The 13472-nt window shown below is 37.8% G+C and overlaps 1 protein-coding gene across 5 annotated transcripts in view; it reads right to left on the reverse strand.

Moving 5' to 3' along the window:
- LOC145660724 (uncharacterized) overlaps positions 1-13472 on the reverse strand; it is a 261964-nt gene that overhangs the window by 175597 nt on the left and 72895 nt on the right. For 4 of the 5 annotated variants that reach the window (XM_081726103.1, XM_081726105.1, XM_081726104.1 and 1 more), the window contains exons 11-12: positions 6123-6218; positions 1835-1915 (exon numbers count right to left, since the gene is read on the reverse strand). In XM_081726103.1, the coding sequence (XP_081582229.1) occupies positions 1835-1915; positions 6123-6218 (177 nt within the window). The remainder of the gene's footprint in view (positions 1-1834; positions 1916-6122; positions 6219-13472) is intronic. The other variant, XM_081726106.1, reaches the window with a different exon arrangement.

Genomic DNA, 13472 nt, shown 5'->3' on the forward strand with positions numbered 1-13472 from the left:
CCGGTTAGATTTCGAGAGGTCACGTCCGACAGGAAGTGGCCAAACCAGGATCAAATTATATTCGTTGTCTCCGTCCGATCAGGATTCCACATATAGAATCCATTTGCCGATCTCACTTCCGGTTCCGCAGATTAACGTGGGGGTACATGTTGACCATTTCCGGTTGGAAGATAACACTCGGACGTTAGGTCAACCTATATATATTCTTACTCCTTACGGCCTGGAGATCCAGAATATGCGAATCCGGCTGGCCTGCAACCACTTCCAGTCCGAGATTTCCAACCGGAAGTGACATCAACCTCCATATATTCGTGTTCATAATGGCCTGCAAACTCCGACTATATGATTTGGCCAGTTCTTCGACCTCTTTGTGCTGCTCAGAAATCACTCACGGTTACATCTGACGAAGTTGTATATAGCTCTCTAGGCTCGCTTATATTTGGCTGTGAATTTCAATATCACCAACCAGCTTGTTATATTATTATTATTATTATTATTATTATTATTATTATTATTATTATTATTATTATTATTATTATTATTATTATTATTATTTCTTCGTCTTCTTGCCGACCTGGTGGTCGTATGGGTTGAGGCGTCAAGACAGCGATTCCAAGGTCCCGGCTTGGAATCCCGCCTGGGGTATAGTTGTTTGTGGATGTTAAACCCTTCGTAGCAGTGCTAGGGAACAATCAAGATGGGCCGAAATTCTCCGTTATTGAACGGACGCAACAATACATTTGTTGTCTTCTTCTTCCCATTATTTTTATTATTTCTCATCATACTATTATTATTATTATTATTATTAATAGAAAGCCATTTTTGCGTTGTGGTTTCAGAATTTCCCTTTTATCCATAGGGTAAACGTGTTCGATTGGAACTAACGATCGCGTATCCTGTTCCATTTAAAATCAATTCGCATCAATGACATACCAGAGATCACTATTACCACCGACTGTTATCATTTTGAATTGCAACATTTGTCTTCTTGAGAAAACAAGTTCCAGTGTATCAGATTCATAACCTATCCAAGGCATGTATGACCAAAGTACATAACTTTCAGGGGCTATGGGGAGCAATCAATATACTTCCTGTTCGAAGACGTTGCGAATCGACGGAGTAAGCGTGTTTTCGTATTTCATCACGTCCTTCCACTTGTGCAAGTTTCAATGCGATACTCGTCGAGGAGTTAAATAGCTTTCCTTGTTAGTGAAGAACTGGCAACCAGTGCGGTAAATATGGTAAATTTGAGTGAATCATATATTTTTAAAACTCAACGCGAATATGACTAATAATATGAATGCTCAATGATCTCGGCGATTTTTAAATAGAAATTGATCCATCCATGCACGGAAGCCTTCTTCCAAAACTAAAGTTAATGGAACCAGTTTTGAGAACCAATACAAATTACAGGATATTCTAAAAGCTCCCAAGCAGGAAAAAATAACTAAATTCTTTAAGCTACTGTCTAAGACTGGTAATTAACTACATAGAGAAATTTTAATTAGAAAACATTTTTATCATTATTGCTTTGTAATTTCATAAATTTGAAACGTCTCTCTTTTAATCTTATAGTTTTCCTTTCTGATTCACGGTTTTCCTTTTTGCAACTTATTCATGGAGTGTAAGCCCAGCGAATAAGTAACTTTTACTAAATATATATTAGTGAGTAAGGCATAAATTTAATGACAAAGTTTGTTTGGATGGTAAATTAATGGAACATTATCTACTGGTGTAATATGTCATTAGATCAAGCGATTGTTGCTTTTACACCAGTAACAATGGACATTTAATATTGTAGGAACAAATATAGAAGAATTGAATTATAACTCACCTCAGGTGTATTAGTTTCCTTATTAAGCGAGCTCTGTTGGAAAGGAAATATGCACTTCACACTTTCTTTCGTCTTCTTAAACTAGAAAGAACAACAACAAAGTCATTAACCAATACCTTAAGGATTGATTATCAAGAATAATTGCGTCGCATGCACTATGGAAATATATTTTAATTGTTTCAATTTATTGTTTCCCATTCAGCAAATATTGAAAGAAAATTTCATTGTTTGAATAAATAGTAAAATGAAATACCAGCAACATAGTAATATGTAACTCTGTATTCTATAGCTAAGAGAAATCCATAACTTGAATTAAACTTCAGTAAAAGTAAGCGTTACAAATCGTTATCCTGCATAAAATTATTTTGATTAAAATGGCATAAACTGAACACTATAATACACTATTGCAGGCGCATTTAAGAGCATTCCACACACACTACCTAACTGAAGCGAAATTCGCACCACAGAACGTATTTGTAGAAGTAACTTTCATTTCAGTTTGAAGACAGCAGTGCACTGGAGCCCTTGAATGGCAGACTCACCATAGTGTCTGTAAGGGGCACGCTTTTAGTAGTTTCAAAATAATTCCTTCTTATGTATATCACTGTCCATGTGTACAATACTGTGATGACGTCAGAAAACGAATATTGTTCAATTAACTAACCGTAGGTGAATCTATGTAATTGGTTGCAGAATTATCGTTTCCATACATAATGACGTATCAATGATCTATTGGTAGTATACATGAGGAGTGGGAGACGGTTCCCGTTGTCTAGGTTTCCTTACCCCCTGAATAGTTAGGGAAGACGGTACACTTTTCCACAACTATGCACTCCCGCATATAGGTCAAGTGCCATAGAATATTTTGCAAGGGTTTGGGAAATTCTTTCGCACACACTGTTTAGTTGAGAATTGGCTGCGTCCGATTTTCCCAAAATAAAAGACGATCTACGTTGCAAACATCATATTATAAAGTGAAGTATCACTTCAAATGTGGTTTCATAGTCAATATCCTATCTTCTATTGGAAAAATTTTGAAAAATGGATTTTCCTCATACAGAAATGCCTTGATACGGAAGATGGTTATCTCTAAAAGTAGTGGGAGGATGTATCTTCCTTCTAAATATATGTATTTCTCTTTATTGTAGATTTGACAATGTATTTGAGATGGGAATCTTAGGTTCTGGCTTTGTATCCTAATAAACAGGAAATGTCTTGGTGCGTTAATGCAGTACTTCATAATAATAAACAGTTTTGCTGATTCGTGTCATACCACCTATCCGTGGTGAAGAAAATTTGCCAATTTAAAACTATTGTGAAGATTTAATTCCGGAACTTCGAAATAGGACGAGGGCTGTAGTTGTATTTAGATTTGAGCACTAATATTTGAATAATCGCAGGTTTCGGCCATTTTCTAACCTAATTCCATGTATTTGGTACAGATATGGTTTGGTTACTACAACCATTCTCATTTTGCACATGGATGCAAGCGACAAGTAATATTTCAGGTATTCTTTAGGCACACACCAATTTTGATTTGTTATTCTTTGATGATGGCGGAAGGCTGAGGCGGAAAAACTACTGTGTTCTAAGGCTAAAAGAAAACAGCCGCTACAAGCTGCTTGCTTAATTGTGTGGTGCTGTTATGAGTGCATTTTTCTTTCTGTTTTTAAACTTCGTTCCTATGTCATATTTGGCCATCCACCACGTTTTATGTGGCTCCATGTATAACTCACTACCCTGTAAATACGTGTGAGGCGCAAAAAACGCATAGATCTCAAATGACAATATATCTAATCGTAGAGAGATCACAGAAATGTATTTTTTGAGTGTGTTATTTTTTGAGTTTAACTATCCCTAGAAAACAAAATTGGACTGATGACATGATAAGGCAGTCGTCGTTTCCAGTGTAAACAGTTAATAAAATATGCGCTTATGTTTTGATTAGTAATATGAAAACACAAGAGCATGAACAAATGAATTAGCAATATGTAGTCAATGAATGTGGTCTACAATATTTGATTATCCGACAGCCAATAGAAAAAAGAAATGAGAATCGATCATTTCTCCAAATCTGTGAATTATTTGAGCTAATTTCAACGCAGAGAAGAATATGTTTTTTTTTTTAATTACAGAAATAAATGCCCAAAGAATTTTCTTGATTTTTCAAGTTTTTGAGAAAAGAAATTATGTAGTTGAATGCCCACTTTTTTCTTGTTTTGTAGCGACTGCACAAACACGGCCGTTCCGAAAATCAGATCTCGTCAGAACGAAGGTAACAGTTTCTTGGCTGTCAATACATGCATAACATATCTATCCTTTACTTTGTTCACTTTTCCAATTCAATTGCAGGAGAACTACGAGGGAAAGTCTTTGACATTTCGCCATAACTGCATTACATAGAGCTAACCAAGAAAGTTCTGTCGCTTTTTGTGGAGTCTGTTTTCAATTGGCCCTCACACCGTGAGTTGAATGCGAATGGAGATAAGGCGAAGGACAGTTTCTCATGTGGGTATATCCAACATACTACCTGGTGGTGGCAGTTCAGTTACACCGTGAACTTGCGTAAGGACAGAGTGAACATGGAAGCTCCACAGAGCGCCATAAGGGCGTGTATTCTGTACGAGTTCAAACGAGTCAAACGCAGCTGCAGCTGGGCGGAAGATATGCCAGGCCTTTAGTGAGGATGCGGACAGTGCAGCTGTTGTTTAACAAGCTTAAAGACGGTGACGAAACACTCGAAGATGCATCACATGCCGGAAGACCAACACATGTACAAAGTAAAGATCTTCAGGCACCAATTGAGGCGAATAGTGGCCAGATGTGTAAGGAACTGCCACTACAATTCAGTGTGAGTGGAGAAACCATTCGGCACCACCTTCATCAACTCGGGAAGCAGTACAAGTTGGGTCGATGGGTTCCACATGATTTGACTCCGGCCCAGAAGGCAACGCGATTAAACAGATGTGCTTCTTTGCTCTCTCGTCTGAGGAAGAAGCCATTTCTGGACAGGGTGTTGACATGTGAAGAGAAGTGGGTTCTGTACGAAGCTCCACAGCGGTGTCATCATTGGTTAGCAACATATGAACCGATTTCAAAACAACCGAAAACACTACACTAGAAGAATGCGCACCCATGTGTTTGATGGAATGCTCGCAGCATCGTGCATCGGGAACTGCTATCAGCTGCTCAGAGCATCAAAGCAACTGTGTACTGTCAACAGTTGAGCCGTGTTCAAGAGAAATTCAAAACTCTGGGAGCAGCGTTTCTGAATCGCAAAGGTGTCCTCCTGTTACAGAACAACGCTAAGCCACACGTGGCTAGGATGACCCGGGACACCATTCTACGCCTTGAATGGGAAACACTATTGCATCCGTCATACTCCCCGGACATTGCACCGTCCGTTTATGATGTTGTTCCATCCCTTGGACTATCACCTTCGAGGACGTCAGTTCAAATCCCTAGTAGAGGTGCAAAATACACTTGATACCTTCTTCACTTCACGCCACACCAAGTTTTACGGCGATGGATTGCATGGGCTTCCAGAATGTTGGAAGAAGATCGTCGATACTGATAGGGACTATTTTTGATTTTCCAGGTACGTCTTAGGTGACATATCGATATTAGAAGGTGGTGAGTGATAAAAGGATAGAACTTCCTTGGTTACCTTTGTAGCAGAGAATAGAAAACTGGAGCAATTAAAATAGAATTTCAATAGCATTAACGACAGCAACATAACATTTGGCAGCTGATAACAGAATTCATGTTTTATTTCTAATTATCTTTTCATTTTTTTAAAAATTGAAATTCGAGTTTAACATTTTCATTAGTAGGGAAGCCCTTTTGTGTCATTAGGCGACGAATGTCGAATTTCAGCTTCCGGAAGGCGATATTATCCAAACTCAAGTTTTGGTGACATCAAAGTCCTTGATAACGTACGTCGTGTACACATAGATCTTTAGGAATTCATATTGTAGCTATATACTAATTGGTGTTGTAGTTGTGTCGTGAAGTTTCTAGTTTAATGTCCGATGATTATATAGCAAGACTAATATAAGGGAGACGGTGATGATGGGAATGAATGAAATGGTAAAATGGAGAAACTGGAGAACTTCGAGAAAATCCACGCATATGGTGATTACCCACCATAAACTGCACATGGCATGATATGCAGTTATCTTGTATATAAAATGAAACAAACAACAAAATTTTAAAATGTAATATTTCATAATAAAGAAACAAATAAACGAATTCAGGTGAATGGAATAAAATGCTACAATTACACTACCTGTTCGGTTGGAATTTGTTGAGTGGATCCTTCCGCTCCACTATTATAGGAGCCACGTGTCATTGGTATAATCATTTTGTTCTTTCTCTTTTGTATCTGGAACAAAAGTGTATTATTATTATTATTATTATTATTATTATTATTATTATTATTATTATTATTATTATTATTATTATTATTATTACGGTGAACAAAGGGAAATATTTCACAGGCCTGCAAGGATTTTGTGGCATGAAATATGTGATGAGAAATTAGTCAAATTAAAAGTTCAGATTGCAAAACCATTAGCTCTTGGTTCTATTACGCAAATACGCAATTGTTCTATTACGATTGTCACATACTTTGTAAATCGAATGATTTTTCTACAATATGGGGCATATGCTGAATCAGAAGTACAACTTTCATCAATACCTGCAGAATGATATTTTAATGCTTAAATATTTCGAATTTTCCTCCCTGTAATATATTTTTTTATGAATGCAAGTCCGTTCCTCGGAAGACAAACATTGTTTCTCTGCTATAAGAGACTGCCTCTACCTCTTTTCTATTCAAATCGAAACCTTGAAAGCTCTTTGTCTGATCTGATTTATAGCACATATCAAACAGGAGGTGGTGAATGTAGTACATGCTTAATTGTACATTATGTTGTTGTGACATACTGAACGATATGTCAAGGTCGAGTGGACTTAGAGGACAATGGTGAGCAATCCAAACGTTTTTTTTTTTTAATTTATATGAATATGCAGGTTTGATTGGCAAGTTAGGAATAGTCTATGAACCAAAAGGCTAACATCCATTTATTGAGTCAACCGAACAAGCTTAAACGAAGTTCTTCTCTACAACGGCAATCAACTACCCTTTGCGCAAAGAGGTCATCCGAAATTCCTTTGAGAAAACCTACGACATCTTGTGTATTTTTTATACAAAAAATCAAATACAGTGAACATAAGTTGTATGAGTGCTGTTATCTAGAGGCGTGTAATATAATATAATCACTCAACAAGGAAGATATACCAAGTCCCATGCTTTCTGTGCGAATAGGACAAAGAGTTCATAAAGACACTGGGTACTATGGAATCGATTCAAAAGAAATGATTTATTACTAGGAATGGCCCTGAGACTATTGTGTTATTTCTCTTGTTTATTATTTAGGATTTAGGATTTAGATTTCTGGGCGTTCGGCATCTATGAACAGGTTTTGAGCGATGACAGCCGGGGAAAGGGAAGGAAGAAAGGAAGGAAACGGCCTGGGACATATAAGTTAGGTACCACAGCAGCATTTACCTTATCTGAATGAGGAAAACTCAGGAAAACCTCATTCAGAGTGGCTGGCCTGAAAAAGCGTTTGACACTTTTTCGAACGAGTGCCTTGCTTATTATGTTCGGAATAATAAAACAATCTGTCAAAGCGTTGGACAAAGATTGTCCTTGTTTACAATAGCACGTTCAAACATCTTCGTTGTAGCTAAAAGATCCTGCTTCAGAAATGCCATTAACGACGTGGAGCATTAGGCATGTTATCAACACCTTCCTAGGTAATGGCAAATATGACCGATTCGAATAAAATATCAAAATCATGTTCCTAAAAATACATATAATCTCACTCACTTGTCAGATGTCGCATGAATTTGTAGCTACATTTCATCTACTCAAACTTTCAGGACTTTTCACCAAATTTCAGGGGGAGCGGTGGCTCAGTGGTAGAGCGTTCACCTCCGGTGCTTGAGGTCCCTGGTTCGATGGCAGCTCGCACCGTGTGGACTTTGTGGTGGACAAACACCGTGCTCGTTGGTTTTCTCGGGGTTCTCCCGTTTCCTCTTACTTTCTTCATACCGCCGATTAATTCATTTCTCATCATCACCGTCTCCTTTAGCATAGCCGGCATAAACGTGGGACGTAAAACTAAAGATTTCATTTTTTTCCACCAAATTTGGGTACACTGAGGAAAGAACAGGTTGTGTTGTGTTCATAGAAAATAATTAAAACGAAATCAAGTTGTGTTCTAATCCGAAAATCGATAATAACATACCGAAAATAAATTGAACACGTTAATTAAATTTCTTCTGCCTTTCACATATCTGTTATTAAAAGATGAAAGGTTGGTGTTTCACGGGACAATAATGAATTCATATTTTCTAGCTTTGTATTTTCTAATGAAAAAATAACTAAATAGGCAATTGCTTGACTGGATTTTTCCATTTGCCCTTTTGGTAAAATAGTAGTACTTTTTGAAGTGTTATTGAAATAATCAACTAACTCTTCGTTTTTTTGCATTTTACTATTTATTATTTTCCTTGCGTTAATGTTGATTTCCATTTTGGCGCTACTTTCGTTTGTTCACTATAGAACATATGTATGTGTGTGTACTTTTTGATATTGTGCAGTACTGCACACTCCATCTTTAATTTGTTTTATTATATTTTTATTTAGACTTTCGTATGTCATGCCGGTATAAACATCTAAATTTATGTATTTATAGTATACTATAGGTGAAGGAGTGTCTGGAATGGAACTGATTGTTTTTAAAAGTGTATAGTTTTAATATGATCAGAGATACAGAAGAAAAAAAATCATAATGAAGGAAAACTCAAAAAGTTTTGTTCAGCAAATTTTCATACTTGACCAACTACCGGTGACGGCGCTAGTATCGCCGAATGGCGAAAACAGAAAAACAGAAATGGCGTCGGCAGTCGAAAAGTCGCAATGCTTGTGATGGTTTGGAGAGACAAAATGTGTTGTTCAAATTCAATGAAGCTTTCGACGTGTTTACCACAAGAATCCTCCATCAAGCAACAGTATCCAGGCGTGGAAGGATCAATTTTTATCAACGGGGAGTGTAGTGAAACAACACAGCGGTAGTAAATCGCGTGTGTCAGAAGAAAATTTGGAAGCAATAAGAGAGTGTTTCTCATGTAGCCCGAGGAAGTCAATTCGCGCAGCGAGCAGGCAATTGACAACTCTAAAGTCAACAGTGCACGATGTGGTACACAAACGATTACGTTTGCGAGAGTATAAGTGCAAGTGTTGCAAGAAATTAAGCTCAACGATAAGCCACAGAGAGCAGCATTTGCTACTGAAATTCTAGATAGAATTGATTATGACCATAATTTCCTATTGAACGTTGTTTTCTGTGATGAGGCAATTTTTCACTTGTCTGGCTGTGTTAACAGACACAATGTTAGGATATGGGGATCTGAGAATCCGCATGCGTGCATAGAACATTCTAGAGACAGTCCCAAATTGAATGTTTGGTATGCTTTAACACACAATGCAGTTATAGGGCCCTTCTTTTTCATAGAGCAAACCATAACAGGAAATGTGTTCTTAGACATGCTTCAACACTTTGCTGTTCCCTAGTTACAACATTTGTAACCGCAAGTGATATCCCAATTGGATAGTGCCCTGCCACATTGAAGTCTACAAGTGAGGGAGTACCTTGATATTGAATTTCCTGGCCGTTGGATAGGCCGTGATGGGCCAATTAGGTGGCCTCCACGCTCTCCTGATGTTACCCCCTGAACTTCTTCCTGTGGGGGTATATGAAAGACCTTGTGTATTCTGGTGAAAAGGTGCGTGACCTTGATGACCTGAAGTATTGTATTAGGGATGCGATTGCTTCAGTAACACTTTAGATGTTACAGAATACGTGGAGAGAGATTGAGTTCAAGCTAGATGTTGTAAGAGTTACAAATTAAGCTCACGTGGAGTTACACTGAGTTAGAATGACTTGTAAGTAAGACCAAATAAACTTTTTGAGTTCTCCTTTAAAATACGTGTTTTATCTTTCGTACCTCTGACCACATTAAAACTATACACTTTTAAAAACCATTAGTCCCATTCCGAACACTATAGAACACACTGGCAACACTGAGAATACAATAGGTAGTCACAAATGTCCCGGAATTTTATTTTAGCTCTTTATTATCACAATATAATTATACATTTGATTAATTGCCTTCCAAGTAGGCACCTTCGGAACACACACTTCCCTCATCGCATCTGTTATTCCTAGAATTACCGTCGAAAGTTATCTTTTGGTATCTTCCGAAGTTCAGCCATCGCGTTAATTTTAATTTCTTCTATGGTGGCCCATTTGTAGCTTTGGGAAGAGCCAAACATCCGATAGTGCTAAGTTGTTTTTAAGGCTGTCAAAGTTTCAAGCAAATTTCTCTAATTTCCACATGAATGTGAAGGTGGCGCGTTGCTCGAACTAATGACCACACGCTCCTCTGTTCAGTTACACTCCTGTTATCATATATTACACTTGTCAAATTCATAATTAAGCATCCTAACGACTGTACTGTACAACATTCATTCGGATTGCATCATAAATGCCAAAAGTAGAACAATATTCCGGGAGCTTTTTGACTGCCTATCATATATACGATGTTCTTGAATCTCTATCTCCTACAGATTTTCAAAATAAACCTTGAAATTGTTAGTGAATGATGGTCAATCCAAATTTCCTTTTCCAAACTCAAAAAAGTTACACATAGGCATTGATTTGGTTTGTGTGAACTAGACAACTTGTATATTCTTTTTCTATCTCCTCCGTCACAAGTTTACAAGAACTTGGCTTCACGCATCTAACAGTCGCGTATCTTCTATACTTTTCTATAGGATTCACAGAAACACAGATAATATTTGTGTATAGGCTATAAATCTCCAGAGCCACATTTCTCATCATGGTCTGTATGGGTTACTAATATTTTTGCAGTACTGCTTCTACCTCAAGTGTATGACTACCTACTTCTTAAAGACTCACCGTTGACAATTGTGTAAAATGAACTGTCAAGGACTATGGATTATCTACAGTTAACCAAATTGAAAGCTTTTGAAATATTATATAGAACATTTCAACTTCCTAGCTCTGGTTTTAATTTCCTTTCATTGCACGTTTTTAAGCCAAACTATTCACTGTTCTCTGTATATTTGAATTTAATAGTGCTGTGATGCAGATTATTAAATAGTAGCCTGAAGCAACAAAAGATATTTCCTTCAAAGGAACTTCTGGTGCTTTTTACAGTAACTTTACAAAAATTATTGATTCATTTACTGTAATTGCTACCGCACTAAACAGCACTCTTATTTTCCCTGCCCTTTGATAGATCTAGATGTCTCTCCTCAAATGTATTTTTCATTTTCTTAGCTATGTTTATTCATGGAAACTTCGATACTTATCAAGGTCGTTCTACTTCGTAAGCTTAGTAATAATATTAAACTCTGTACAAAAAATTGATTGTACAGAGATGGATATATTGATTTTGAATGATATATTTGCCTGTGAATGAGGAGAGAAAGACAATCTTTTCATCATGTGTTGATTTTCCCCTGAAGAAGCAGGAACACTACATATTGTAGGGGTTCAATTGAACTCATCCAATCTGGATCCAGGGTGGCATCGTGGAAGATCTCAACCTATTATACGAGGAATATCAAAAGGTTCGTGAAATCACCTAGAAGAAATCCACTCTGGAAAACTCTGACACCATGATGATATTAGTTCTTCTCTACGTAGTCTCCGTGCCTAGCGATACATTTTTGCAGCGGTTCTTTTTCCGTAAGCCTGTTTTGTAAAAGTCTGCATCTAGGTCCGGTAAGTATGGGGTGGGGCAATATTTCATATAGTAACTGCGCTGCCTTCATCATGAATGCATGAGAGGAATGAATTGTTGCATTTTCTGCCAACAGCAGCACCCCTTCGTGACAAATCCAGGATGTTTCTTCTCTAGTTCCTCTCGTAACCTCTCGTAAGAATGGGAATAATAGGTCCCAGTAATAGTGTACTCCTGTGGTAAGTAATCTGTGATGATGGCTCCTTCACATTCCCAGGAAACGTAAACCATTACTTTGGTGGCAGAGTTCTGCATTTGTGGATTTTTAGAATTGGAGAGGAGACGTCTTTCCATTACTTGCTCATTTCCTTTGTTTCTGGGCCATAAAGATAAATTCCAGTTTCATCCATTGTGACTACTCTGCCGAGAAAGTCCTCTTCATCCACTTCACAATGATGAAACATTTCTCTTGCAGCGTCCCCTTGATTTCTTTTCTAAAGAGATATGACAAGTCGAGCACTTTCTGGAGATACAGTTGCTTGTCAATGATGTTCTATGCAGAACCATAACTCATAGGCCTACCTATTGCACACATACCACTCATTCTGTCTTTCATTATAATATTCTGAATTTTCTCCGTCAAGACAGCATCATCAGTGAAAGATGGTCTTTCACATCTAGAGGCGTCCGCGGTGGTCATGTGTCCAGTTTGGAATTGCCGTTTGCACTTGGATACCATTCCGTATTATGAGCTTTCATCCGCACAGACTTCTTTAATATCTTCGTTGATTTGCTTTTCTGATTTCCTCTGAAGATCAAGGAACTTAATGATTCTCCGTGCCTTAAGCTTATCAATCACTTCATCTTCAGTGATTTACCTGCAAAAAAGAAAGAAAGGAAGAGTTACTGTAACAAGTCTAAAATTTGTGTAGTTAACATACAATGCCTAACTATAAACTGCATGTTCGAAGAATGTCGTAGTTCGTTACCTTCTAACTGATTCCACGAACTTTTTGAAACCTCCTCGTATAAAGCATGTGAACTATTGTGGTATATAGACTTTTGGTTCCCGAGTTATATAAAAGTAGTAGGGGTCCCCGTATATTGCGCCGAGTCAGCAAAAATTTTCTCGATTCTGATTGGCTGAGAGAGGTTACGTGACGTTAGGCCCCGCCCACGCGGGAAATTCAAATTTTCAGGTCACGTGGTATGACGTCATGAGTCACCCTGCGGGGAAATCCCTCACCAGGGGTTTTTGAAATTTGTTCTCTTTTACGGGTAAGATGTGTGATTCTGATTGGTTGACAAATGTCACATGATCTTAGACCCTGCGATATTTGAAATTCGTTCCCTTTTACGGGTAAGATGAATCCTTTTGGTACCCCAATGCTAGAGGTTACGTGATCTTAAGCCCTGTGACTTTTGAAATTCGTTCCCTTTTTACGAGTAAGATGAGTGTTTTGGTATCTCGATTCTGATTGGCCGACAGAGGTCACATGATCTTAGACCCACCACACAGTGAACAGGTTACATGGGAAAACCCCTTACTTATTTGTTTTATTTTATGTGTAAGATGCGTGTTTTGGTACCTCAATTTTGATTGGTGGATAGAAGTCACATGATCTTACCCCCACACCACCCCACCCCCCAGTCCATGAGGGAAATACAGAGCGATATGACGGCGATCCATCCTAGACCGGGATTTTTTTTTTTAATGGTTATGCGTAAAGTTCCCATGAAGGGTTCAACCTCCTCCTTAAATAACCCTTTTTTGGTATCATGATATTGTACTGAA

Source organism: Thermobia domestica, chromosome 9, assembly GCF_964235325.1.
Source record: "Thermobia domestica chromosome 9, izTheDome1.hap1.1, whole genome shotgun sequence".
In the NCBI taxonomy this organism is placed as follows: Eukaryota; Metazoa; Arthropoda; class Insecta; order Zygentoma; family Lepismatidae; genus Thermobia; species Thermobia domestica.